We start from the raw sequence: 21,715 nt of genomic DNA, 5'->3' as shown, positions 1-21,715 counted from the left end.
TTCTAGCTGTGAGTCGGCAGTTTCAGAAGAAGTCCATTCATTCAAGACACTAAGCTGGGGAGAAAGAAAAGAGAGAAAGAGAGAAAGACCGAATCCTGCTATCTACCCCCTCCACCCAATCACCTGCGTCCCCACGGCATGCCTGCTTCTTCAGGCCTCAGTCCGCATCCATTGCCCATGTGTCACACCATGTGATAAATTCTTGGTCTTCAACGACACCCGTGGCAATGACCCCGACAATCCCCACTGTTACTGTGACGTATCTAGCAAACGACAAATGTCAGGGCCTGGTCGCCGCGTCCCCTACGGCTCACACTTCGTCTGTCGACTCGGTCGTTGCAATTTTTATCGGCCAGAGATGAGAGATAGATATCATCAGCTGTCTCTTGAGGAGCTGGAAGCAGAACTTCTTGACCTTTTGATCAGATTTTGTGCTATCTAATCCTCACGACATATATGTAGCGGGAATACCTCATTCTTTAATTTTGCAATGCGTGAATAAGAGTTGGGCGGGGAAATGGTTGCTGAACTTGGGCAGTCGTGGGCGGGTGACGACTCGTCATACATGCCTAAGACCTCTTTATCCGACTGTTGCCCTAGGCTATTCAAAACCTGTGTAGGATTTAATGGCCAGATACACGTAGACTCGAACGAAGATTGAACAGTCTTAGATTTCAGGGCGCGGTGTCGGACAGCCTCAATATCGCGGAAGAAGTCGCTTTTTTCACTGCTTCCACCCCACGCTACAACTTCACTATTCGCCATTTTGAAATGATGCTTTAGGTCTTAAAAAAAGCCTCAGCATCAGGCGGCTGACATAGATGAGTCGTATGAGGCACAAAAAACCAAGGAATGATCAAGCTTTCCTTGCAAAGATCGAAAAATTCGATCGTTGTATGTGGTACATGAGTGTCTATTAGCAAAAGCCTCGGTCACCCACGTTTTACGCGGTGCTTTGTGGCTTCATGAAACGGGCAGAGCTACACCCACATTGTGAGGCTGATTCCATAGGCCGCGAGGTCGCGGCCTTGGAAGGAGGGGGATATTGTCAGGGCCACGACCCTGACATGCCTTATGTTCACAATACCCTGTTCCAGGCTCACATTGTGATGCCTGAGGACTCGCAGTGCGACTCGGGATCTTCACACTGTGAAGCAACATGAGCTGTCACAACTCGCTTAACTGTTTAGTAAGCGCACCATGTATTTATTATTGTCGATTCCAAGAGATACGGTACGCGCTAGTTCTACAATAGACCATTGATCGGCCTGTTATCATAGAAATGAGTGTAATTCTTAGTACTGCATGCTGCAGCGACTATTTAGTTATGTAATTAAGATAATCCGGATTTGTCATCCTGGATATTAGTCAGCGCACGGCATTTTGGGGAATTGTTAGGGACACTCCCACTTTTGTTCTGGACACTCCTAATTATGTAACTTTTGTTCTGGACAGGGAATTGATAGGGACACTCCCACTTTTGTTCCGGACACTCCTAATTATGTAATATCCATGATTAGGTAATTGAAAACGTCATGTGATTGTATTGGAATTACCACAGCAACATCATTCTAAATGTCATACCATAGTATAGTATAAATCCCCAGCTCTCGCCTCCCTCTTTTCTTAGCTCCTCAAATCTCTGCCTCTCGGATTTTTCAGAAATGGAGCCCCCTACTGAGCAAATTTTTGATAGCAGAGATTTATTAATTGCCTCTGTCCGTCAGCATGCTCTCTCGCAAGGTTACGCTGTCACTACTATACGATCAATCACAGATAAGTACATCTATCTTGGTTGTGACCGTGGTGGCACGTATCGTGACCGAGTGAATGCTCCTGATGGAGCGAAACGAAGAACGACAACTACACGGCGGATTGGCTGTCCATTTAAGCTATACGGGAAAATGCTTTTTGATGATAAGTGGGAGTTACAGGTCCAAAACCGGAATCATAATCACACAGCTGATGATAATATGATCGGACATTCAGCTGCCCGTCGGCTCACAGAGGAGCAGCTTCAAAAGGTCCTACATCTATCGGAAATTGGATCTAACCCTCGTGGCATCCTAGCTCTAATCAAACGAGAGCATCCTAATGCTTTAGTTACCCCTCGAGACATCTACAATGCGCGAAGTGCTTTACGAAGGCAAAAGCTCGGTAATAGTACTCCCCTTGAGTTTCTACTGAAGACTTTGAAGGAAAATCACTGGAAATATGCTATTAAGCAGGATAGCGAAGGACATGTCCTCTTTTTTATGTTTGCACACCCAGAGTCAATCAAGTATGCTAACCTATACAACAGGGTATTCGTCCTAGACTGCACCTATAAGACAAACCGATATCGTATGCCTCTATTGCATATTATTGGTGTCTCGCCATCAAATTCAACCTTTAGCGTTGCATTTTGCTTTATGCAGAATGAACAGGAAGAGAGCTATATTTGGGCTTTAAAGACTTTTTTCTCATTTCTCGACCCCCTCTCTTTCTATCCAGTTCTTTGTACAGATAGAGACCTTGCATTATTAGGTGCTGTCAAGGTCGTCTGTCCAGATTATCCCCATCTTCTTTGCATCTGGCATATTAACAAGAACGTAACGTCTAATACGAAGCAGCATTTTACGACGAACGCCGAATATCAAACATTTCAAAAATCATGGAATCAGCTAATTTATTCTACTACAGAGAACGACTACAATTCGAGGCTATCAGAGTTCGAGAAGCGATATCAGACCTCCCCTTCTCTTCGATATGTTAAGGAGACATGGCTAATTCATAAAGAAAAATTTATAGTTGCATGGACACAACAATGCCTACACCTCGGTAATTCTGCGACCTCTCGAGTTGAAGGCTCACATGCCTTTTAAAAAAGCACATCGGTGCTTCGACAGGGGATATGTTGATCGTATTTGAAAGGATTTCACTGGCTTTACAAACCCAGCATGCTACGCTTGAATATGATTTTAGACGAGATCAGATTGAGAGGCCAGTAGTAACCTTACATCAACTTTATACTAATATTGTGATCAGGACCTCCCGCTATTCGATACGACTGATTGGCGAGCAAGTTACAAAGGCTAGAAGAGCTACAAATCTTGCTCCTTTACCCCCTTGTACTAATACGTTCACAAGGACAATGGGTCTTCCTTGTGCCCATCGGATTACTAAGTTATTGGAGAGCAATAAAGCTATCCCATTGACAGATATCCACCCATTCTGGCGAACTGGGCTTTCTGAAATGGAATCAGAATACCTTCCTCTCTTAGAGCCTTTGATTCCTTTTCCAAAGCCTAAAAAGCGGAAGTGGGATCAATTGGAGCAGAAATACGACAGCGAGACTATGAATAAACGGAAGAGGGCACCCTTTAAATGCACTGCATGTGGTAAAGTTGGGCATACACGAAGGTCATGTAAATAATACGGAGAATGAATACCAATACAATCACATGACGTTTTCGATTACCTAATCATGGATATTACATAATTAGGAGTGTCCGGAACAAAAGTGGGAGTGTCCCTATCAATTCCCTTCTTGGCCACGCTTCTTGGCCACGCTTCCTGGCCACGCTTCTTGGCCACGCTTCTTAACCACGCTTCTTAACCGCTCTGCTTAACCCCCTTCTTAGCCCCCTTTCTTAGCCCCCCTGTTTAACCACTTTTTGGTAGAATCAAGATCGCACTCTGCCTGCCAAATGTAATTACTGCTTTGAGGTGGAGAATGTCAAGGAGTTTCTTCGAATCTCCCCTGTGACTAGAGATGGAACGATCCCACCTTTGGAAAATAGGAGGAAGCACAGCAGTGGTCCCACCGCCAAACATTTTCCTCGTCAATGATCCGCGGCAAAGTTGACCCACAATGCGGCTCAGCGGATAATCGCCTTCGGAATCACTCGAGTACAATCACTGATCAAAGCCGTCAAAGAAAACTTCAAACCGGAAGGTTCAGGAACATATGTGAATCTTCAGAGGAGGTACATGTCACTTACCCGAGTCAAATGTGGGAGTGCACAAGCCCTCGGGGCCGAGATCAGACAGATCCATGCCGAGAGACTTTTGCTCGACTCCGCATGTGTCACTTCTGAAACTGAACTAACCTTCTTTCTCCTCCATGGCTTAGGTCCAGAATATGAGAGCTTCCGCGACCATGTCACTAGGCAAATGGACATTGAATGATAGAGATGAGGACGGAAATATCACTAAGGCAGCCCCTACATTCGACTACATTGAGAACAAGGCCATTGAAGAGGAACATAGGAAAGGACAGCTGGGCAACCATTCCGCAGATACAAATGCGATTCCTGCCTTCACAATCAGCCAAAGCCTAGGAGACAAGAAAGTCATACCGTCTTCAGATGGGAAAACGTGCCGAATCGAGATCAACAATGTCCCATGTCCCTTTCTGTGTTTTCTGTCGCAGACCCTATCACAGAGAGTAGGGGTGCTTCAAGAAGAATCCCTACCTGAGGGGCCAAGAAAACGAGAGAAAGATGCGCAGATCAAGGCCCAACGATGCATACACGGACCTTCGTAAGCCATCTAAGAGACGGGCCTAGTACGAAGACGACGATTCAGAAGGACCGAGGGAGCCCAATAAGACCGACTTTCATGGCGACACAAGTTCCGAGAGAAGATATCAATGCAGCTTTTGGAGCGGAAGTCGAAGGAAATGTTGCCACCTTTGACTATATTCCCAGTATGACGGCCACAAAACCTCTCTCAATCAGTGACGCCTGGATCGTGGACAGGGGGGGGGGGCAGTGGGGGTGCTCAGCACATCTGTAACAATACTTTGAAATTCGTCAAGATGGACAAATATGATGGTCCACCGTTGAGAAGCGTTGATACCTCAACAGCCCCTTCCGGCATAGGAGTGGCAAATATCCTGTGCAATGTACGAGGAAGAAAGAAATGGCTCGTTCTAGATGATGTCCTGTTCGTCCCGACCGCACATGCCAATCTCATATCTGTGTTACAGCTTCTCAATCGGGGGGCAAAGATCGATTTCCCAAGCAATAGCGCCATTATTCGGAACAAATCAGATGGGAAAAATCTGTTTACTGCGAGCCAATTCCATGGAGTCTACGCACTCGACCTATGGGCGAAATTTGTTTTTCCAGCCTACTACGTCAGCTCGCAATCGGCACCCTGGCACAACAGGCTCGCTCACATGAGCGGTGCGAATATACAACGACTCAAAAAGCAGGCCCACGGAATTCGGGATAACGCGCCACGCCAACCTTGCAACCCATGCCTTCAGGGAAGAATGATTGAAATCCCCCATCGTGGTTCAGAAGCATGCAAAAGATCCAAATACGCCACGGAGCTCCTTCATATCGATGTTGCAGGACCATTTGAAGAGGGCCTTGATCTTATTTGCGTACTCGGCGTGTTGCGCTTGAGTCATAGTCATCTCTGAACATAGTATCTCTGTGATTCTTGCCATTTCGTTCGCGAAGGCATCTGCGGCCTCGATATCAATCTGTTGCTTCGCGGGAAGTTTTCGTGTTCCTTGGGGCGGTTCATGTCCCATTCCCGGGTGTTGTCCGTATACGGCGTAGAATGGTGTCACGGCGGTTGTCGCTGACTGATGATTATTGATTGCAAATTCTGCAAGAGGTAACCAATTGACCCAATCGTCTTGCGAATAGTTGACGTAGGCTCGAAGGTACTGCTCTAGCCCCTGGTTGGAGTTTTCCGATTGGCCATCTGATTCTGGGTGGTAGGCAGTAGAGAGCCTGGTCGAAATCCCTAATCGCTGGCAAAGCCGCTGCCAAAGACGAGAAGTGAACTGTGTCCCTCTGTCGGATACAATTGTCGTTGGTAGTCCATGGTGCTTCCATACGTGGTGCAAGAACAACTGTGCCGTGTGCTTTGCATTCGTAGATCCACATGCAATGAAGTGTCGTTGTTTCGAAAGTCGATCGGTCACGACCATGATGTTCTTGCAGAACTGGCCTGTCGTTTCATTTTTGCTTCTTGGTAGCTCGACAATGAAGTCTACTGCTATGTCTTCCCACCTCGTCCGCGGCGTGCCCAGAGGTTGCAAAAGCCCCTGGTAGGGCAGTCGCGACGCTTTGGATCGCGAGCAGGTGTGGCAATTGCGTAGATATCGTTTCACGGTTTGGCCCATCTTGGGCCAATAGTAATTTCGTGAGAGCAGTTCGTAGGTTTTGGCTCTTCCAGGATGCCCCGCGGCAGCATTGTCATGGCACGATCGTAGGAGACGGAGGCATAGTTCATCGACGTCCAGCACAAACCTTCGGTCTTTTTTACAAATAGTCTTCCATCTTTTTCTACCATCTCGTTGATGGGGATCTTGAGTCGAGTCAGCTCTGTCGGTAGCTGGCGGTCGTGCGTGTCCATAGTCTCTCGTATCTTTGCTGATATTGGGTCCTTCGTATAAGCAGCGGTGATCAACTCATCGAGGGGTTGCTGCGTATCATCTTGATTTTTGTGTAACGTATTCTGCTTGAAGGCAAGCGGATGCATTCCGGGTGAGATGTTGTGTGGCTTGATCACTGTCTGGTCTTGATGTCGTAGCCTCTCGTCGTCATCCGTTTGTGGCATATCTGACGACCGTCTGGTCAAAGCATCTGGTTTCCCACCCTGTGCTCCTGGACGATAGACGAGTTTGAAGTCGAACCGTGAGAGAAACTCGCTCCATCGCGCTTGTCGCCGACTGAGGCGCTTGGTTGTCATGAAATGTTGGAGGTTCTTGTGGTCACTGATCACTTGTACAGGAGTGTCTGCACCTTCCAGCTCGGCTAGCCATTCTTCAAAAGACTGTACAACAGCCATGAGTTCTTTTTCGTAGATGTCATAGTTTCATTCCGCCGGTGACAACTTGCGGGAAAAGTATGCGACTGGGTGCAGGGTCCCATCCGAATCAGGCTGTGACAAGCAGCCGGCATTGACGTAATCCGATGAGTCGCACTCGATAGTGCTAGGCTTGTCTGGGTCAAAATGTCGTAGAATTGATGCTGAGGTGAACGCTTCCTTGAGCTCTTCGAACGAAATCTGGCATTTCTCGTTCCATGTGAATGGGGTATCTTTCTTGGTCAATCTGGTGAGAGGGTTGGCTTTTGCGGCAAATCTTTTGATGAACCTTCGGTAGAAATTCGCAAAACCAAGAAAACTTAGGATGTCCTTGATGTTTTGTGGGGTCGGCCACTCTTTGACGGCAGAGACCTTCGCCGGGTCCATCTGGATGCCGTCCGTACTCACGATGAGGCCCAAATATTTCACTTCCTGTACGTGGAATTCGCACTTTGCAATGTCGGCCTGTAACCCATGCTCTTTCAGGCGTTGTAATACCTGGCTCACGTGTCTCTTGTGTTCTTTCAATGAATTGCTGTAGATCAAAATGTCGTCTAGATATGCCGTGCAAAAAAGGTCAAGATACCCTCTCAGGGCGTCGTTCACATAGTGCTGGAAAGAAGCAGGGCCATTCGTCAGCCCGAAGGGCATCACAAGGTATTCAAACAATCCATATCTCGTCCGGAACGCGGTCTTCCATTCGTCTCCCTTGGCGATGCGAAGACGATTGAACGCCGCTATGATATCCAGTTTGGTGTAGTACTGAGCTTTGCAGAGCCGATCTAAGGTCTCTCGGATCAATGGGATCGGGTATCGGTTCTTTACTGTGAGCGCATTGAGGGCTCGATAGTCCACACAGAATCGCAGCCCGCCTCCCGGTTTTCGAACAAACAGAACTGGAGAGGCGGCGGGTGATCGCGATGCTCGAATAAATCCTTTCCCTAAGTTTGCCTCCAAATATTCTCGTAAGACGAGGAGCTCATCTCGGGACATGTCGTACAGCGGCCCGAATGGCGGCTCGGTGGCTTTCTTTAGCCGTATTTTGTGGTCGTAGCTGCGGTGCGGCGGGAGTTTGTCGGCTTCTTTCTGCGAAAACACGTCGAGAAAATCATGATATTCAAGAGGTAATTTTTCTTTGGGGTCAATTCTGATCTTAGGGGCCAGTGCCTTCTCTATATCTGCCATCGAGGCAGCGAAGATGGTGAATTCTTCGGATCTCTTTCTTGCTTTGTCTGTCAAGTAGAGAAAGGGGGACGCTCCAATCATGCGAACGTCGAGCGTATTCCTTTCGGTATCTTTCGTCGGTTTCTTCATCGTTTCTTCTTTTGTGATTCCGTAAATCTCGATACTTTTCTTCATCCCACAATGGTGGTGACAATGTGCAGAATCGAATGTCAACGTGTTCTTTTTCCATGAGATTGTCGCATCGTGGTAATTCAGCCAAGGGATCCCGAGCACAATCGGTTGCCGGCTCAACTTGGTCACAAAATAGGGCAAAGTCTATCTATGCCCCTGTATGTTCATCGGTATTCGTGTCATATGGGTAATCCGCCCCGCGACCGATTGCCTTCCGTCGACGACCTCGAGCCGTCGCGGATGGCGTAACGGTTCTAGTTTCAAATCGTGTCTTTGCGCAAAAGTTTGATCAATAAAAGCCATTCCATTTGCTCCGCTATCGACAAGAGCATCTATCTGCAAATTCCTTCCGTCCTTGTGGAGAGTGCATGGCAGGATGAGGTGATGACCATCTAGTTTCACCTTCTGCTGCCGCACAGAGCAAGCGGAGATCTTTATTGATCGTACTTCGTGCTTCATCAGTCCTAAATCGCTACTTCGATCTAGGACATTTCTTTTCTCTCAACGACTGTGCTTTCATCGTCGGTGTCAGATTCCATCGTTGCATTGTTTACCTTTGCTGTTCCGCGACCAGCAAGGCGTGGCATCTCCTTCATCTGCGGGTTTGTGCACTCGTGGATCCGATGTCCATGCTCCCCGCACTTGTAGCACCGGCCATGCTGGGCGAGTAAGGCACGATCTACCGAGCGCGGAACATAGCCTTCAGATCGTGCGGCGAAGGGTGTCCGTCTTAGCCGTGACTTTTCGTATTGCGGATTGGTTCGGGTGGTTCCAACTACGCGGTTTGGCAACCGTCTTTCGTAATCACGCATCTCATGATCAACGTCACGATAGAAATCTACCAAGTCGTAAAAATCTGCGGGTCTCTGCAACCCGATGGCTTGTCGTGCCAATTCGTTTGAGATTGCATTCTCGAGTAGCGGTATCATAGCATCTTCAGCGTATCCAACTTCCGCAGCGCAGCGGGCAAAGTCGGCATAGAAGTCATCAAAACTCCTCCTTCCCATGCGCAGGGTGCGCAGTTCATTGATGGCCCTTTTCCTCTTGTTCTTGTCACCGTAAATCTTTTCTAGGGCTTCCAATGCATCTTCGGCGGACTGAAAGCAGCGTGGATGATCGGGTCGGCATTGAGCCCGTATCTGCTGATGCGCGACTCCGTCAGTGCGACTACGAATGTACGCAATCCGTTGCTGTTCAGTTGGGTATTGAGCGGCGCTGTTGTTCAGCTTGTCATAGACTTTGTCTCTCCAGCTATCAAACGCGCCGCGATCTCCTGAGAATACAGGTGCATCAGGGAACTTTGGATTATCGAAGCGTCCTGGGCTGGTCGTGTAAAGTGGGTGCGAACCGCCTCGTCGTATCGGTTCAGTTCGGGCGTCCAGAGAGGCCTCATGTTGAGGAGCACGGTTTTCGTTGGTTCCTTCCGCAACTGGCGTCGTCTGTCTCGTCGTATTCAGCAGCGCAATGATTGACTGATCGCGATCACGCTCTCGGTATGCTCCGTCCAACTTCGAAGTCAGTTCCTCGACTCGGTTCTCTGCCATGTCTCTTTGGACGGTCATACGGTCTCTTTCACGTCGCAATTCTCGGTTGTCTTCGCCTAAACGTATGACTTCTTCCCGGATCATCTGATCAGTCACCTGATTTGTGTTCATTTTTGCTTGTTTGTCCATGGCAACCAGAACGTCCCACCAAAACTCGAAGTGGTGCCGCAGTCGTGCTAATTGTTGCGCTCTGTCTAGAACGCAGATCGCTCGAGCAGGGCGTAGTGGGTGATTTGGGCTCACATAGTCAAACGCATCAATATCATCGGGGCTACGCCTGTATTTTCTGCTGGCGTTGTCTTGTCGCCTTCATTGCTGGGCTGATAATCGTCGTCGTCATCAGAGCCATCATCATCGACGATGGTAGCTTCTCGTGCTATCACGATGTCTCTTCTTGTCCGGCCTCTCCATTCTACTTCCTCGGCTCCTCGAGCGTTAGGATTCTCATTGTTGGACTTGGGCGTCATGTTGTCTGTTGTATCGGTTGTCCGTTATGTCTTTTGTCTTTTGTCTTTTGTCTTTTGTTGTCTTTTGTCTTTTGTCTTTTGTCTTTTGTCTTTTGCCTTTTGTCTTTTGTCTTTTGTCTTTTGTCTTTTGTCTTTTGTCTTTTGTCTTTTGTCTTTTGTCTTTTGTCTTTGTTGTCTGTTGTCTTTGTTGTCTTTGTTGTCTGTTGTCTGTTGTCTTTGTTGTCTGTTGTCTTTGTTGTCTGTTGTCTTTGTTGTCTGTTGTCTTTGTTGTCTGTTGTCTTTGTCGTCGGTTGTCTGTTGTCGGGGTTGGCGCTACGTAATGTGAGGGTCTCACGTATACATAGAGGTGGATAGTGTTTCAATATTAACAATCAATATTAAGAACAACTATAGTTGACTCTAGATACAAGACGTAGCGCGAGGAAGCAAAAGAAAGGTAGCTTCCTCGCGTTCAGGGGAACCCATGTACACCATGTGGGTCCCGTGCGGATCATATCTCCATCTGTTCCGCATGCTTCAATCTATATCCTTGACAGGAGGACGTTTAGCTCCCAGAAGCTGATAGCATGATTCTAGAAGCGATATGTATCACCAGAATCCCTCCAGAGTTTGTCCGTTCTTCGGTATCGGGTGTCTCGTGGAACCGCTCGGCGCGTTTTGTCCATCTAGCAAGCTCTTTTTGCTGGCGAAACAGCCACGAATGGTGACACGGAGGCCACCGGTACTTCAGAACACATGCAGGCGTTGCTGGCCAGCCCGCAAACCAAGTGTGAGCCCATTGCCGCCATTACATCCATACTGGCCAAGAAGCTCGCAGCTGATTTTGGACGACCGGAGGGAGATATCGATATATCGCTGGCACTGACGGATATTGGCGTTGATTCATTGATTGCGGTCGAGCTCCGTAACCGGATCGGTGTTACGATGGATGCCGATTGCTCTATCTTTGATATCATGCAAAGTCCCTCGCTGAGTATTCTTGTTGAGACTATGGCGAGCAAGAGCTGGCTGGTTCGATCGGAGATTCGTTGATTATATCGCATATGTTTAGTAGTCGGTTCAACACGAAGCAGGGCCTTCAAAGCACATATTTCCTTTTCCCCACCCCCCACCCCGCAGACGCTGGATTCTTACACCGCCACATCGTAAGCGTCAGCCCTGCACCCGACCTTGGACTCTGGAGAGGCCCGAGACATGACTTGTGACCAGAATTCCTCTCCACATGACGTTCAGGAGCGTAATGTAATTTTTACACCTGAGTAGAAACCTCGGTAGAAATATGTGTACGAAGAGGGCATTTTCGGGCAAGTCCCGGGAAGTTAGTCTACCTGGGTAAAACATTCGTGTTCCCATCATGGCTATCAATCCCGGGGTAGGCCACGAGAGGTTTAGGATAGGCTCCATTGTTAAATGAGGAAGGAGAGCAAGGGAAAAAAAAAAAAAGAAAGAACAAAAATATAGCAAAGCAAAGATGGCTTGAGCATCACCAGCGTGCCACGTAGGCCTATATACATAGGTAATGTTATAGGTGTGAATTTTTCTGAGCCAACAGGAGGAACTGGCATTGCCAAAGTGGAGAAGGGGTCTTGAAACCCCGAGGTGTGTTGGTGGCGAGGGAAATTATTTGAGTCGAAAGGGTTTCAGGGGAAAATCGAGTTCGGAAAAAATGGATTTACACATCCTCAATTGTTCTTGACAAGATTGGTTTTGTATTGTTTTATTCGTAAAATTTGGCTAAAACAAAGGAGATAGTGCACGTTGACTTTTGTTGCTGTTTTTCTCAAACAGTTCAATCAAAACTGATAAAAATGTCAATCACGAATAAAGATAGCGGGAAAGGGCGCTATCTAGGGTGTCGGGCCGCTAAATAAAGCTAAAGATCGAGTCTAGAAAAGAAATTTAATATATATAGAGATTCGATCGTTAACCTTTCGCACTAAACACTAGGTCTTAGTGGAAAACGGGTCTAGAGCCGTAAAATGGTTCTGTGATTATTCTTCGCGTTGTGTAACATAGTCTAAGTTGGTTAGTCTCTTCCGCGTATTTTTCCACCAGATTATACATCCCAAGAACTTGAAACAGGATCGACAACTACTTCCCCGATCGAGGGATATACATCAATGGCAACCGTTCCAATTCTTTTTGCGCGCGAAATGTTGAGATAGAATAATTGAAGCAACAATTGAAGCAACGCGCAAGCACATGTTCTCCTCTTGTTAGGTGTGGCTAAAGGCTTTCTTCAGCCACTTGGTCCATTCTGCAATTCCAAAAAGATCAAAGCCCCTAACGGCGACGGTCCGCGCCTAGGATCCTTGTTGCGGTGACGAAGCCTAACTCCGTTCGCGAAACTGAGAACATCAGGGGAGCGATTGTGGCGATGGTCCATTTTTACCGTCTTTTTTTTTTTTTTAATATTATTTTTCTTTCATCCAATCTAGCCTGAAGCCCTTATAAGATAGAGGGTTCCCCCGAGGATTGTCGTGAATCTGGCTATCTCCCCTTTACTCCTTTAATGACCGCATTGACGATTTTACGATCATACAACCACCACTCTCTCGATACAAACATGCCTCAGAAAGATTGGTTCTGTGTTCTTCATGGCTACCAGTTCTGTATGTGCGCGAGGCTCTATATGGAGCTCACAGATTATTCTGAGCATAGCAACCCCATAGATCAGTCGTCGACAGATCATCATCCCAGAATACCTCAAAGCCATGACTGGAATTGTTGTCCGTCGGCTCCGTCGGCTCAAGTTCCCATCCACAATGCTGCGCAACACAATCCTGTCTGGGGATACAACCCCCAGACCCCTTGAATATGGGGATCCCTGGTGACGGGTACACTTCATTGCACGGCAACTCCAGCACTTTTACAGCTAGCATATCTCCGCCTGTGCAAGTGCAGACACCTCCAAGCACCGCTGGTCACACTTCAACAAGGGGAGAAACACTGTATTACGGGAGCCCGGTGCAGGAATACACCCCGAAGTAGGTTTCCTGCAACCCTGCCTCGAGCATGAAAATCATTCATCTCTTGCTAACCATCACTATAGGGATCCCGAATTTCCTTTGCAGTGTTACTGGAGTGGCGACTGCGAACACGGGTTGACATTCCCCGACATCATATCGCTGATGAATCATTTGGAAACGGTTCATATTAATCCGCAATCTCGGGCAAATGCGAATCAGTCGTAAGATATCCAATGTCGTTTTTAATTAGCGGATTCATCTGCTAATGCCGTGTTCGCTCTCCTAGGGGCCACGCAGGCGGAATACAATGCGCTTGGAAGAAGTGTACTTCTACCTTCGGTAAAAAGGTCTCTCTGGAACGCCATGTCAGATGGCTCCATGTCAACTCGGAGTCGTTTCTTTGTCCTTTTTGTGACAAAGTTTGCAACCGAGATGATAACTTGAAGGACCATACGAGCAAGTACCATCGGATTTCAACTTGGTGGAGACGTTGCAAAGGGGATTGTTATTCCATTTGAGTGGAACTCTCTGTCGGCTTTTGAGATGAATTGGTATGGTTTATGAATAGTGAATATGCAATGTGAAGGCAGGCGTTATTTATAAGGTACATGGGGTGGGCATAGATATAGGAAAAAATGTATTAGACTAATTTTGCTTGTTTTCTTTTCTGGAGTACGTGATTGAACCTCCTTCACATCGTTAAATCATATATAGTAAGTTGGACCATTGAGTGCAGTTTACCGTTGATGTAGAAGTAAAGACGGCGAGGTTCTTGAAAGTGACAAGGATAACTACAATAACTACAAATAGTCACATTATTGATTATTGATTTGATTCGCATCACAACCACGGAAGATTTCAATGTATAATATGGCCGTCTGTTGAGGAAAAGTTGTTCCTGGCGACACAATAATAGGAGGTTCCTCCAACCCGGGTATAAGGCCGCCAAGGCCCCGTTGCATTCTAAAGTACGGAGAATGGACAAACGATATCGGTAGGAATACTTCTCGATATTCCATTGACGACCCGAGCTCGATGCATCAATCATGTGGCTACTGGGCAGCTTAAATGTGGAGTCAGTTTACATCCACTGAAAGTACCGGTTGGATCGGAATGTAATCCCCGTGTATTGCACTATATCAAAAAAAAATTGGATGGATCGACAGTGCATGAATCGGGTGTTTGGGAAAAAAATAAAAATAAAAATAAAAATAAAAAAACAATTGTGAAACTTTGAACTGCTATTAATCCCAGCAGAACGGTTAAAGGTTCGGGTCCTGCGATTCGGGCTACATTACAGGAGGTTCGATCTTTCTGGAAATTCGGCACGTTGACAATGATCGCGTATTTTCGAAGTCCTCAGCTTGGATTGATAGGCAGAAAGCTCGCGAGACACATACTTATGGGGGTGTAACTTAAATTTGCGCAATGACTTTTGCTCCGGGAATCATGACTATGTACGGAGCCAAAATGTCTATTATGAGCTATAGTGTACTGTAGCGGACCAGATCTGTCTGACAATGAGATATGCAAATCCGATGGCAGTAAGTTATGTTCAGAGGGTGATGTAGAGCGGGAAATCGATTGTACACAGTTTCAACAGTACAGTGGTGTAACAAAAGTAGTGATGGTGTAATAACGAAATTGGCCAACTCATTACGAAATCTTGAAATTTCAATTTTTTTCCTCCTTTCAATTACATTTTGTCGGAACGTGGTCGTTACAGTACGGACTAGTACGGGCATAGCCAATTGAGTACTTGAGAGTGTGTGTTGATATTTAGAAGCCCATTGACGCCGTTTCTGCGCGTGTTCTTCGGTCAAATAAGGTCTCCAACTGCAGCGCCATTTTCGGAGATTCTCGGCATTTAAGAGACGTCGGATCGAGTCGATTTTAATTTTGTGGGAGACCTCAGTAAGGAGATCCTCGCGTGTAATCCGAGGGTTCTCATGAATAGCGTCAAGAAGACGTACTTTATCGGCTTCATTTAGCTTTTTGGCCGGCCCGATCGAGGCTTCGAGACGCCGGCACGCCTTTCTTGCTCTTTCTTAATAGTATAGCGTATTGTGGAGAGAGAAATCCATGGATATCTCTTATGGATTCGCTTATAACCCCACTGGACGGCCGAATGAAGCTCGCAGATCCTTTCACGGAGTGCCGGTGTGAGTTCTGAACGTGAAGGCATTATTAAATGGCCTATAGCAAGAGGTTTGCTTAATAAAAAGGCGAAGAAAATGAGAAGATGGTAAAAAAAACTGGCCGAAAAGGCGACACTTACGCGCTATATTAGACCTAACTAGCGTGTTTAGGCTAGGCGGTGTAGGCAATAATAAAAGGCGGTATAGGAGTGGGTCCATAGGGGTGTTAAAACTTTTGCTGCGTCACTGTATCTTGCCATATAGCCGTGTCACTGGACCGCCCCCCTATGCCAGTGCTGCTTCGTCGTCATTCTGGCTGTCTGCTGCTCTCTCCTTGCCATTTGCCTGTCATTCCGCCTCGCCTACGTACCGTACTCTACATCACTACTTTCGCCTGCCTCCAGCACTTTATTTTATTTCTATGCTTATATTCTACAATTGAAGGCCCTCCACTCACGCTGGCTTATTCTGTACACTATTGGATAGCATAGTTCTACAATTTGGCCTCAACATGTTGTCGTGATGATCTTCAAATCGACCCTCCAAACAAGAGGATCGATCGCCTTCCGAGACATCCATTCCTCGGAGACATGGAGGTCGAGTCTCCCGGCAACCGTAACAAATACATGTATAGTGAAGTTATTGGGAGATCAATATTGAAGAAAAGACGAAGCAAAGCCGAAACAAACAGGTGTCACTGATATTTTTGATCCAGACTACCAAGCGAAGGGCTTCATCTACGTAATCACTTACATTTGGCGCCTTTCCTAAGTGAGGTATGACACGTAACGGCGGTCGGGGACCTGGACTCGGAGACCGGGGACTACGGGGACCACGGGGGCCACTTAGAAAATGTGACATGGGGGTAATACAGAGAGGGACCTGAGCTATGGATTAGAAGCCGGACGATCCTTCTCGCAGAAGACCGGGAGAGCCCGTGGCGGTCCCACCGCGGCGATGAGCAGTTGTGGTTGGCTGATCGGGGCGAATCGATAGGGAATGGTTCGTATTTATGGTATTGTAAACTTCCTCCGTAGCGCTTTGCGCCATACAAGAGGTCGTACTGGGTACCTCTGTAACAAACTAAAATAATGTGGTCCCCGAATCTAGTAAGTTAAGTTTTTGTTATAGCCCTGGTATACAGTCCAAGTCCCGATTTCTGGGGGATTGGACATGGTGATTCAGACTAGACTACGCATAATTGGTTGCCAATCGATGAGATGCGACATGCAAACAAGAGTCGCATGTCAATCCACGTGGCATTGATGAACTTCCCGGCGAGTCATGACTGCGTCGGCCCTAAAACCAGGGCAAACCGTAGCCTCTGCTTGTCCTTTGGAATATTCCAGAATGTACAACTATCGTAATACCATCACTCTTAATCCTGTTAGTGTTTCAATCCTGGCGAATGGCTAAAATATGGCTGATAATTGATAATACATATCTAAACAACCTGTTTTGTTTTTCTCGCTTTCATACGCACAGCCTCAGAAACCGGGCGCAGTAGGCTCAGTGCAAACTGCTTTCATATGAGCTTTGAGATACCGAATTTGGTTTAGCTGATTTACACGTCATCGTTTCAAACGTTCCTGGGGTAGAAAGGGGAAGCCCCTTTTCCGCTTTAGGGGGCGGGTCCGGTGTGATAGGGTTTACAGGGCGCAGTGGTAAAAGCACCCGGCGCCAATTAAAAATGAAGATCGCCCACCTAACCAATGGTCCACCCGGGCGCAGAGTTTGTTTGCCCAGGCAAAAAGATAAGGGTCAAACAAGGTGAAACATTGTACGGAGTAAATCGACCGCATTGGCCTCTTGCAATTGAGCCCCAGGCATATTTTATCACGTAACCTTGAAATGTTCGGCAGACCTGCGTGTCCGTTTCCTGATGTTAATTGGTTAGCTGACACGTGTAAAAAAACATTCCCTCGCCCTCAGCAATCATTGAAAAGCCAGGCAATGAATGCGACCGCGATCAATGAATACATGCGGCAGAATATTGTGTAAGTTTGCTCAGCCCTGGAGAGATCTTGAAGATTCATAGAAACGATACATTAGACTCGATCTCTGGAGGTGCTCGGCAGCGATCGACCCCAGTAGTTCCGCTTCCCGCTTTCCACCTAAAAGCCTTACCTGGACTATGTGGATTCATCGACCGTAGCTGAAGTGTTTCATACAGGTCAACAAACTCAAAACTGGCCCTCATTTCCCCTATTAGTCAAGTGATCAACAAGTCCTCCACGTGGACTGAAATATCTGAATTCTATTTTTTGTACTCCACACTTGCCGGGAATGCTTGTTGAAGACATGCGGCCGGACTGGCTTGGATCCATTCGGTAGTGACTTGCGTTGAGGCTTGAGGAACCCTTGTCAAAGGACAACATGCGTCCGCCATCATGTTCCAGACTCGGCTTCTTGATATTTGAAGGGGCTCATTTACGATGCCAAGCAGCGCAGGGTGACGTGTCTTGCTAGTTTGATAGGACTGAAAACCCCTGAACACACTAGAAGAATACGATAGACATCTTGGTGACCTTCCAGAAAGAGCAGGCTCCGTGCCTGATGCCTGCGTGACGCACTGACCAAACACCTGAGGACAAACACCCAGTTGCATTCGAGTCGAGGTGACAAAAATGGAAATGCAGACCACACGTCCTTCATCTCATGCATCGGGATTATTCCCCTACGTACACTGCTTGGCTTTGCACGGTCCAGAATTTCTCACATAAATATCTGCGTGGCCCTGAACCTTTCTCGCCAGTATACCAGATCTCATTCTTTACGTTCTTCTGTATGTTGATGAGCCCCATGTCCAATTCATATCACATCTCTAATGATAAACTTTGAAACAGTGCGATTGAGTGCCATTTTACTTCCTACATTCAGCAGCGTCAGCGAAACTTCTTTCCTGGACGGGACTTCTCTTCCAACTTGCATTCATCTGCTTCGTTCCCACGACGACGCGAGCTCCATTTACAATGGATAGACCGGGTGAACTTCCCCGTCGCCAAGACTTTCGCGTTGGCTGGATTGCAGCACTCCAAAAGGAGTACCTCGCGGCACGACAAGTGCTAGATGTGCATTATGAAGACTATGAAGTCAGTCGACATGCGAGTGATGTGAATCACTACACATTCGGGCGGATTGGGAAGCACTATATTGTCATTGCAAACCTTCCCACCGGTGTGATCGGAACACATTCTGCCTCTGCTGTCGCAAATGGCTTGACGAACACCTTTCCTTTGATTCGATTTGCACTCATGGTTGGGATTGCGGGAGGCGCTCCAACCGAAAAGAACGATGTCAGACTCGGCGATGTCATCATCGGAACCAGAATGGTCCCGTACTCCTTTATCAGGCAACATCACGATAGGCGGGAGAACATTGGAGATATCATCGTCTCTTCCCGTGATCTATTGTCAACAACAAACGCCGTCCAAGCAAAGATCACAGAGGGTACCGTGGAGTTGGACAACATTATCACTTCCAGGTTCAATAAAACGGAAGCAATCATAGAGAGTTTCAAGCGCCCGGACGCTGGCTCTGATCGTCTCTACCAGTCGGACTACATCCATGCCAAGTCATGTGACTGCCTCGATGCTCATTCAAACTACCCCGATACCCAAGTTCAAAGAGAGGAGCGCAAGCTTTACGAAAAGATCAAAGTCCACTACGGCCCGATTGGGTCAGCAGACATTGTGCTCAGAGACGCCAATGAACGTGACAGATTGTCTGAAAAATTCAATCTATTAGGTTTCGAAATGGAGTCAGCTGGGATCTGTTTAGACAAACTACCGATCCTCCCAGTCCGAGGCATTTGTGACTACGCCGATTCACACAAGAGCAAACAATGGCAAGGTTATGCCGCTGCCGTGGCCGCCGTCTACGCTCGATGTCTTTTGCAAAGTGTCTCTTCCGGAGAGTTGTTTGAGGCAAATAATCCAGTCAATGCAGAGGATCTCACGAAAGAAATCGAGCTCCTAGTCACAACAGTGACTAAAATGACGTCTACTCGTCTCGAAGAACAGTTACAAAGACATGAATCTAAGTTGGAAGAACACGACAAGATATATCACAACGCCAGCCAAACAATGAAAGAGGTGCGCGAGATGATAAAAATGATGTGGATTGTTTTTGAAAATTCCGCTCAAGTCAATTCCAAAACCTTCAATGATCTGGATCGCCAAACGAGAGACAACACAGTAGCAATTCAATCAGCACATCTCAAGATTGAAGAAGGACAAAAACAGCTTCAGAAGATTCTCGATAAGATGCAAGACCACATTCAAAGACAACAAGAGATCAGCTCACCCGAGCAAAGGCCAAAATGGGAAGTTCTACAAGCTGAGGCCGAAAAAGAAAATACCTCTTTGGAAGAGGTTACTAAGAAGACCGAAGCAGCCCTGGGTTCTGCAGTGATTGTCTTTGATCAGCTTAGCACCGTCACTAGGAACCCGAAGTTTGAAAAGGCTAGTGGGGTCGCAAAGTTACCCAGTCAGTTTAAAGCTTTGGGGAAGGATTTGATTAGTTTTAGAACTAAGAAACCTCCGTCCACCAAAGGGCATGCGGACAGAAGGGTTGAACGCCATCAGACTCAAATATCAACTGGATCAAGCTCGAAGTATTCAGGGAATCCCCAACGAGTCATTCGCAAGCTACCACCACGCCCTGAATTCCAAAAATGGAATGGGGGAAATCAGCAAAAGGGATCAGGTTGTCAGCCTGTGACAACTATACCAGCATCATCTTTGATTCCACTGCGAAGGGCAAGTAACCAAAAATTGCAGGAAACAAAATGCCGTCAGTCTTCCACGCATGAATCAGCAGGTCCGCCCTTACCCCCACGAACCAAAACTGTAGCGACATCAGGGCCATCCGGGCGCCTGTCTCAAGAAAGTTCAAACATTTTGGCAAGCGTGAACAACATTGTTTTAGCGTCGACAACTGTTCCAAAACTACCACCTCGACCGGCGAAAGCCGTCCAAGTTGAAGTTTCAGCCGATTTGTTGCACCAGAGATCAAACGTTCGAGAGCAGCTCATAGCGGAGCTAGCTGATGATGTTGTGGGAAGGGACAAACCATCCCTGTCACCTCGGCCACGGCCAGCAGGGAATCAGAAATCATGCAGTCCAGTTTCAGTAAGTTTGGTGATCAGTAATTACAATTCTCAATTTTAGAAGATACTAACCCGATGGGTGCGACTAGTCTCCCGATAGCCCAGGTGTTGTCTTAGGCGACAGTCCATGCAAATTGAGTCTCCCAACATTCCGTCCAGTGGCAGGTTCCAACGCAAAGATAAGACCGACCCGGCCTTCAAAGCCAGAGCACTTGATTTCCTTCAAACCCAATATCACGAAAGTTACAGCATGAGGTTGCAAAGGCTCGGACTTTCAAATGAATAGAGAGGAGGATTCTGATGTAATGGATCTGGGTAGCCAAGGAAATGAGGGTGCTTTTGGGGGGTGGTGACGTGGCGGGCGTTTGAGTTGTTGGCTATACATTATTCTGTCATTGGTCTTTGGCCAACACGAAATATAATGCTTTTCTTAGCATGATCACATTCCTAGTTTCCGATTTGACAACCTGCTTTTTCAGACTCGCAGTGCTCGCAATCACCGCTGCGATTGATTTCCAAAGGAGTGACCGTGAAGCGACAAAGCTTCTGAAAAAAGAGGCCGGTCACCTTTACCGGGACTGGGAAGCAAAGAATTCAATTTTAGTGACATGGCAAATGTCATTTGATTATCTACGCCAAACAAAGCCATCTGCTGTGGAGCTGCTTTCTCTCATGAGCTTTTTCGATCGGCAAGGGATACCAGAGAACCTTATCCGGCATCAGCCTAAGGCCAACTACATATCAAGCTCACGACTTCTAAGTGACTCCAGTGACGGTGAGACATCTGAATCTGATTTAGGTCACGATTTTGAAGATGACGTCGCAACACTGAGGGCCTATTCATTTATATCTGTCAGTTGAGAACAGCACTATCTTTACGGTACATCGGCTGGTCCAACTGACAACGCGCGCGTGGCTGAAATCTCATGGACAAATAGACCAATGGAAGGATAAATTCATTAGTATCCTGTGCAACGAGTTTCCCACCGGTGAATACGAAAACTAGGAGAGGTGCAGGCCACTTTTTCCTCACGTCAAATCCGCAATGTCACAGCGGCCAGCATCACGTCAGTTAAAATTTCAGACATTATATTTATAATTGGAGTTCGCGGTTTGGAGTTCCTGGTTGGGAGTTTGCAGTTCTGAATAGTAAGACCTCGCCTCCACTAGGCATCTTATGCAACATTTAAGAGCCAATCATACCCGAAATGGCCGAAGTGTATTCAGGACCTGATAGCTCAATCAGGGACTATCAGCATTAAGCAAGCATGTTCCTGACTCCGTGGTTGGGGAGCTGTGGCCACAAGGCTACGGCTGT

At 47.1% G+C, this 21,715-nt stretch overlaps 5 protein-coding genes across 5 annotated transcripts; 4 read left to right on the top strand and 1 right to left on the bottom strand.

The window, feature by feature from the left end:
* Window positions 1-4,141: 4,141 nt before the first annotated feature.
* Window positions 4,142-4,528, top strand: N7446_010801 (uncharacterized protein; the record flags this gene model as incomplete). The annotated part of the gene is made up of 1 exon (XM_058519544.1): window positions 4,142-4,528. The coding sequence occupies one exon, from the start codon at window positions 4,142-4,144 to the stop codon at window positions 4,526-4,528; it is 387 nt and encodes a 128-aa protein (XP_058368382.1).
* Window positions 4,529-8,651: 4,123 nt separating this feature from the next.
* N7446_010800 (zinc finger CCHC domain-containing protein) lies at window positions 8,652-10,180 on the bottom strand (the record flags this gene model as incomplete). Its single annotated transcript, XM_058519543.1, has 2 exons — window positions 8,652-9,903; window positions 9,957-10,180. 2 exons carry the CDS (start codon window positions 10,178-10,180, stop codon window positions 8,652-8,654), a joined length of 1,476 nt encoding a protein of 491 aa, XP_058368381.1.
* A 735-nt stretch (window positions 10,181-10,915) lies between these two features.
* N7446_010799 (acyl carrier protein) lies at window positions 10,916-11,212 on the top strand (the record flags this gene model as incomplete). The annotated part of the gene is made up of 1 exon (XM_058519542.1): window positions 10,916-11,212. The coding sequence occupies one exon, from the start codon at window positions 10,916-10,918 to the stop codon at window positions 11,210-11,212; it is 297 nt and encodes a 98-aa protein (XP_058368380.1).
* Window positions 11,213-12,997: 1,785 nt separating this feature from the next.
* On the top strand, window positions 12,998-13,374 carry N7446_010798 (uncharacterized protein; the record flags this gene model as incomplete). Its single annotated transcript, XM_058519541.1, has 2 exons — window positions 12,998-13,167; window positions 13,233-13,374. The coding sequence occupies 2 exons, from the start codon at window positions 12,998-13,000 to the stop codon at window positions 13,372-13,374; spliced, it is 312 nt and encodes a 103-aa protein (XP_058368379.1).
* Window positions 13,375-18,259: 4,885 nt separating this feature from the next.
* On the top strand, window positions 18,260-20,009 carry N7446_010797 (uncharacterized protein; the record flags this gene model as incomplete). Its single annotated transcript, XM_058519540.1, has 2 exons — window positions 18,260-19,775; window positions 19,855-20,009. The coding sequence occupies 2 exons, from the start codon at window positions 18,260-18,262 to the stop codon at window positions 20,007-20,009; spliced, it is 1,671 nt and encodes a 556-aa protein (XP_058368378.1).
* Window positions 20,010-21,715: the final 1,706 nt, after the last annotated feature.

This window comes from Penicillium canescens (genome assembly GCF_028828765.1).
Source record: "Penicillium canescens strain IBT 15451 chromosome Unknown utg000007l_segment0_segment0, whole genome shotgun sequence".
NCBI lineage: Eukaryota > Fungi > Ascomycota > Eurotiomycetes > Eurotiales > Aspergillaceae > Penicillium > Penicillium canescens.
Note: the sequence above shows the minus strand (reverse complement) of the source record. Positions and strands in the feature narration are given on the sequence as shown.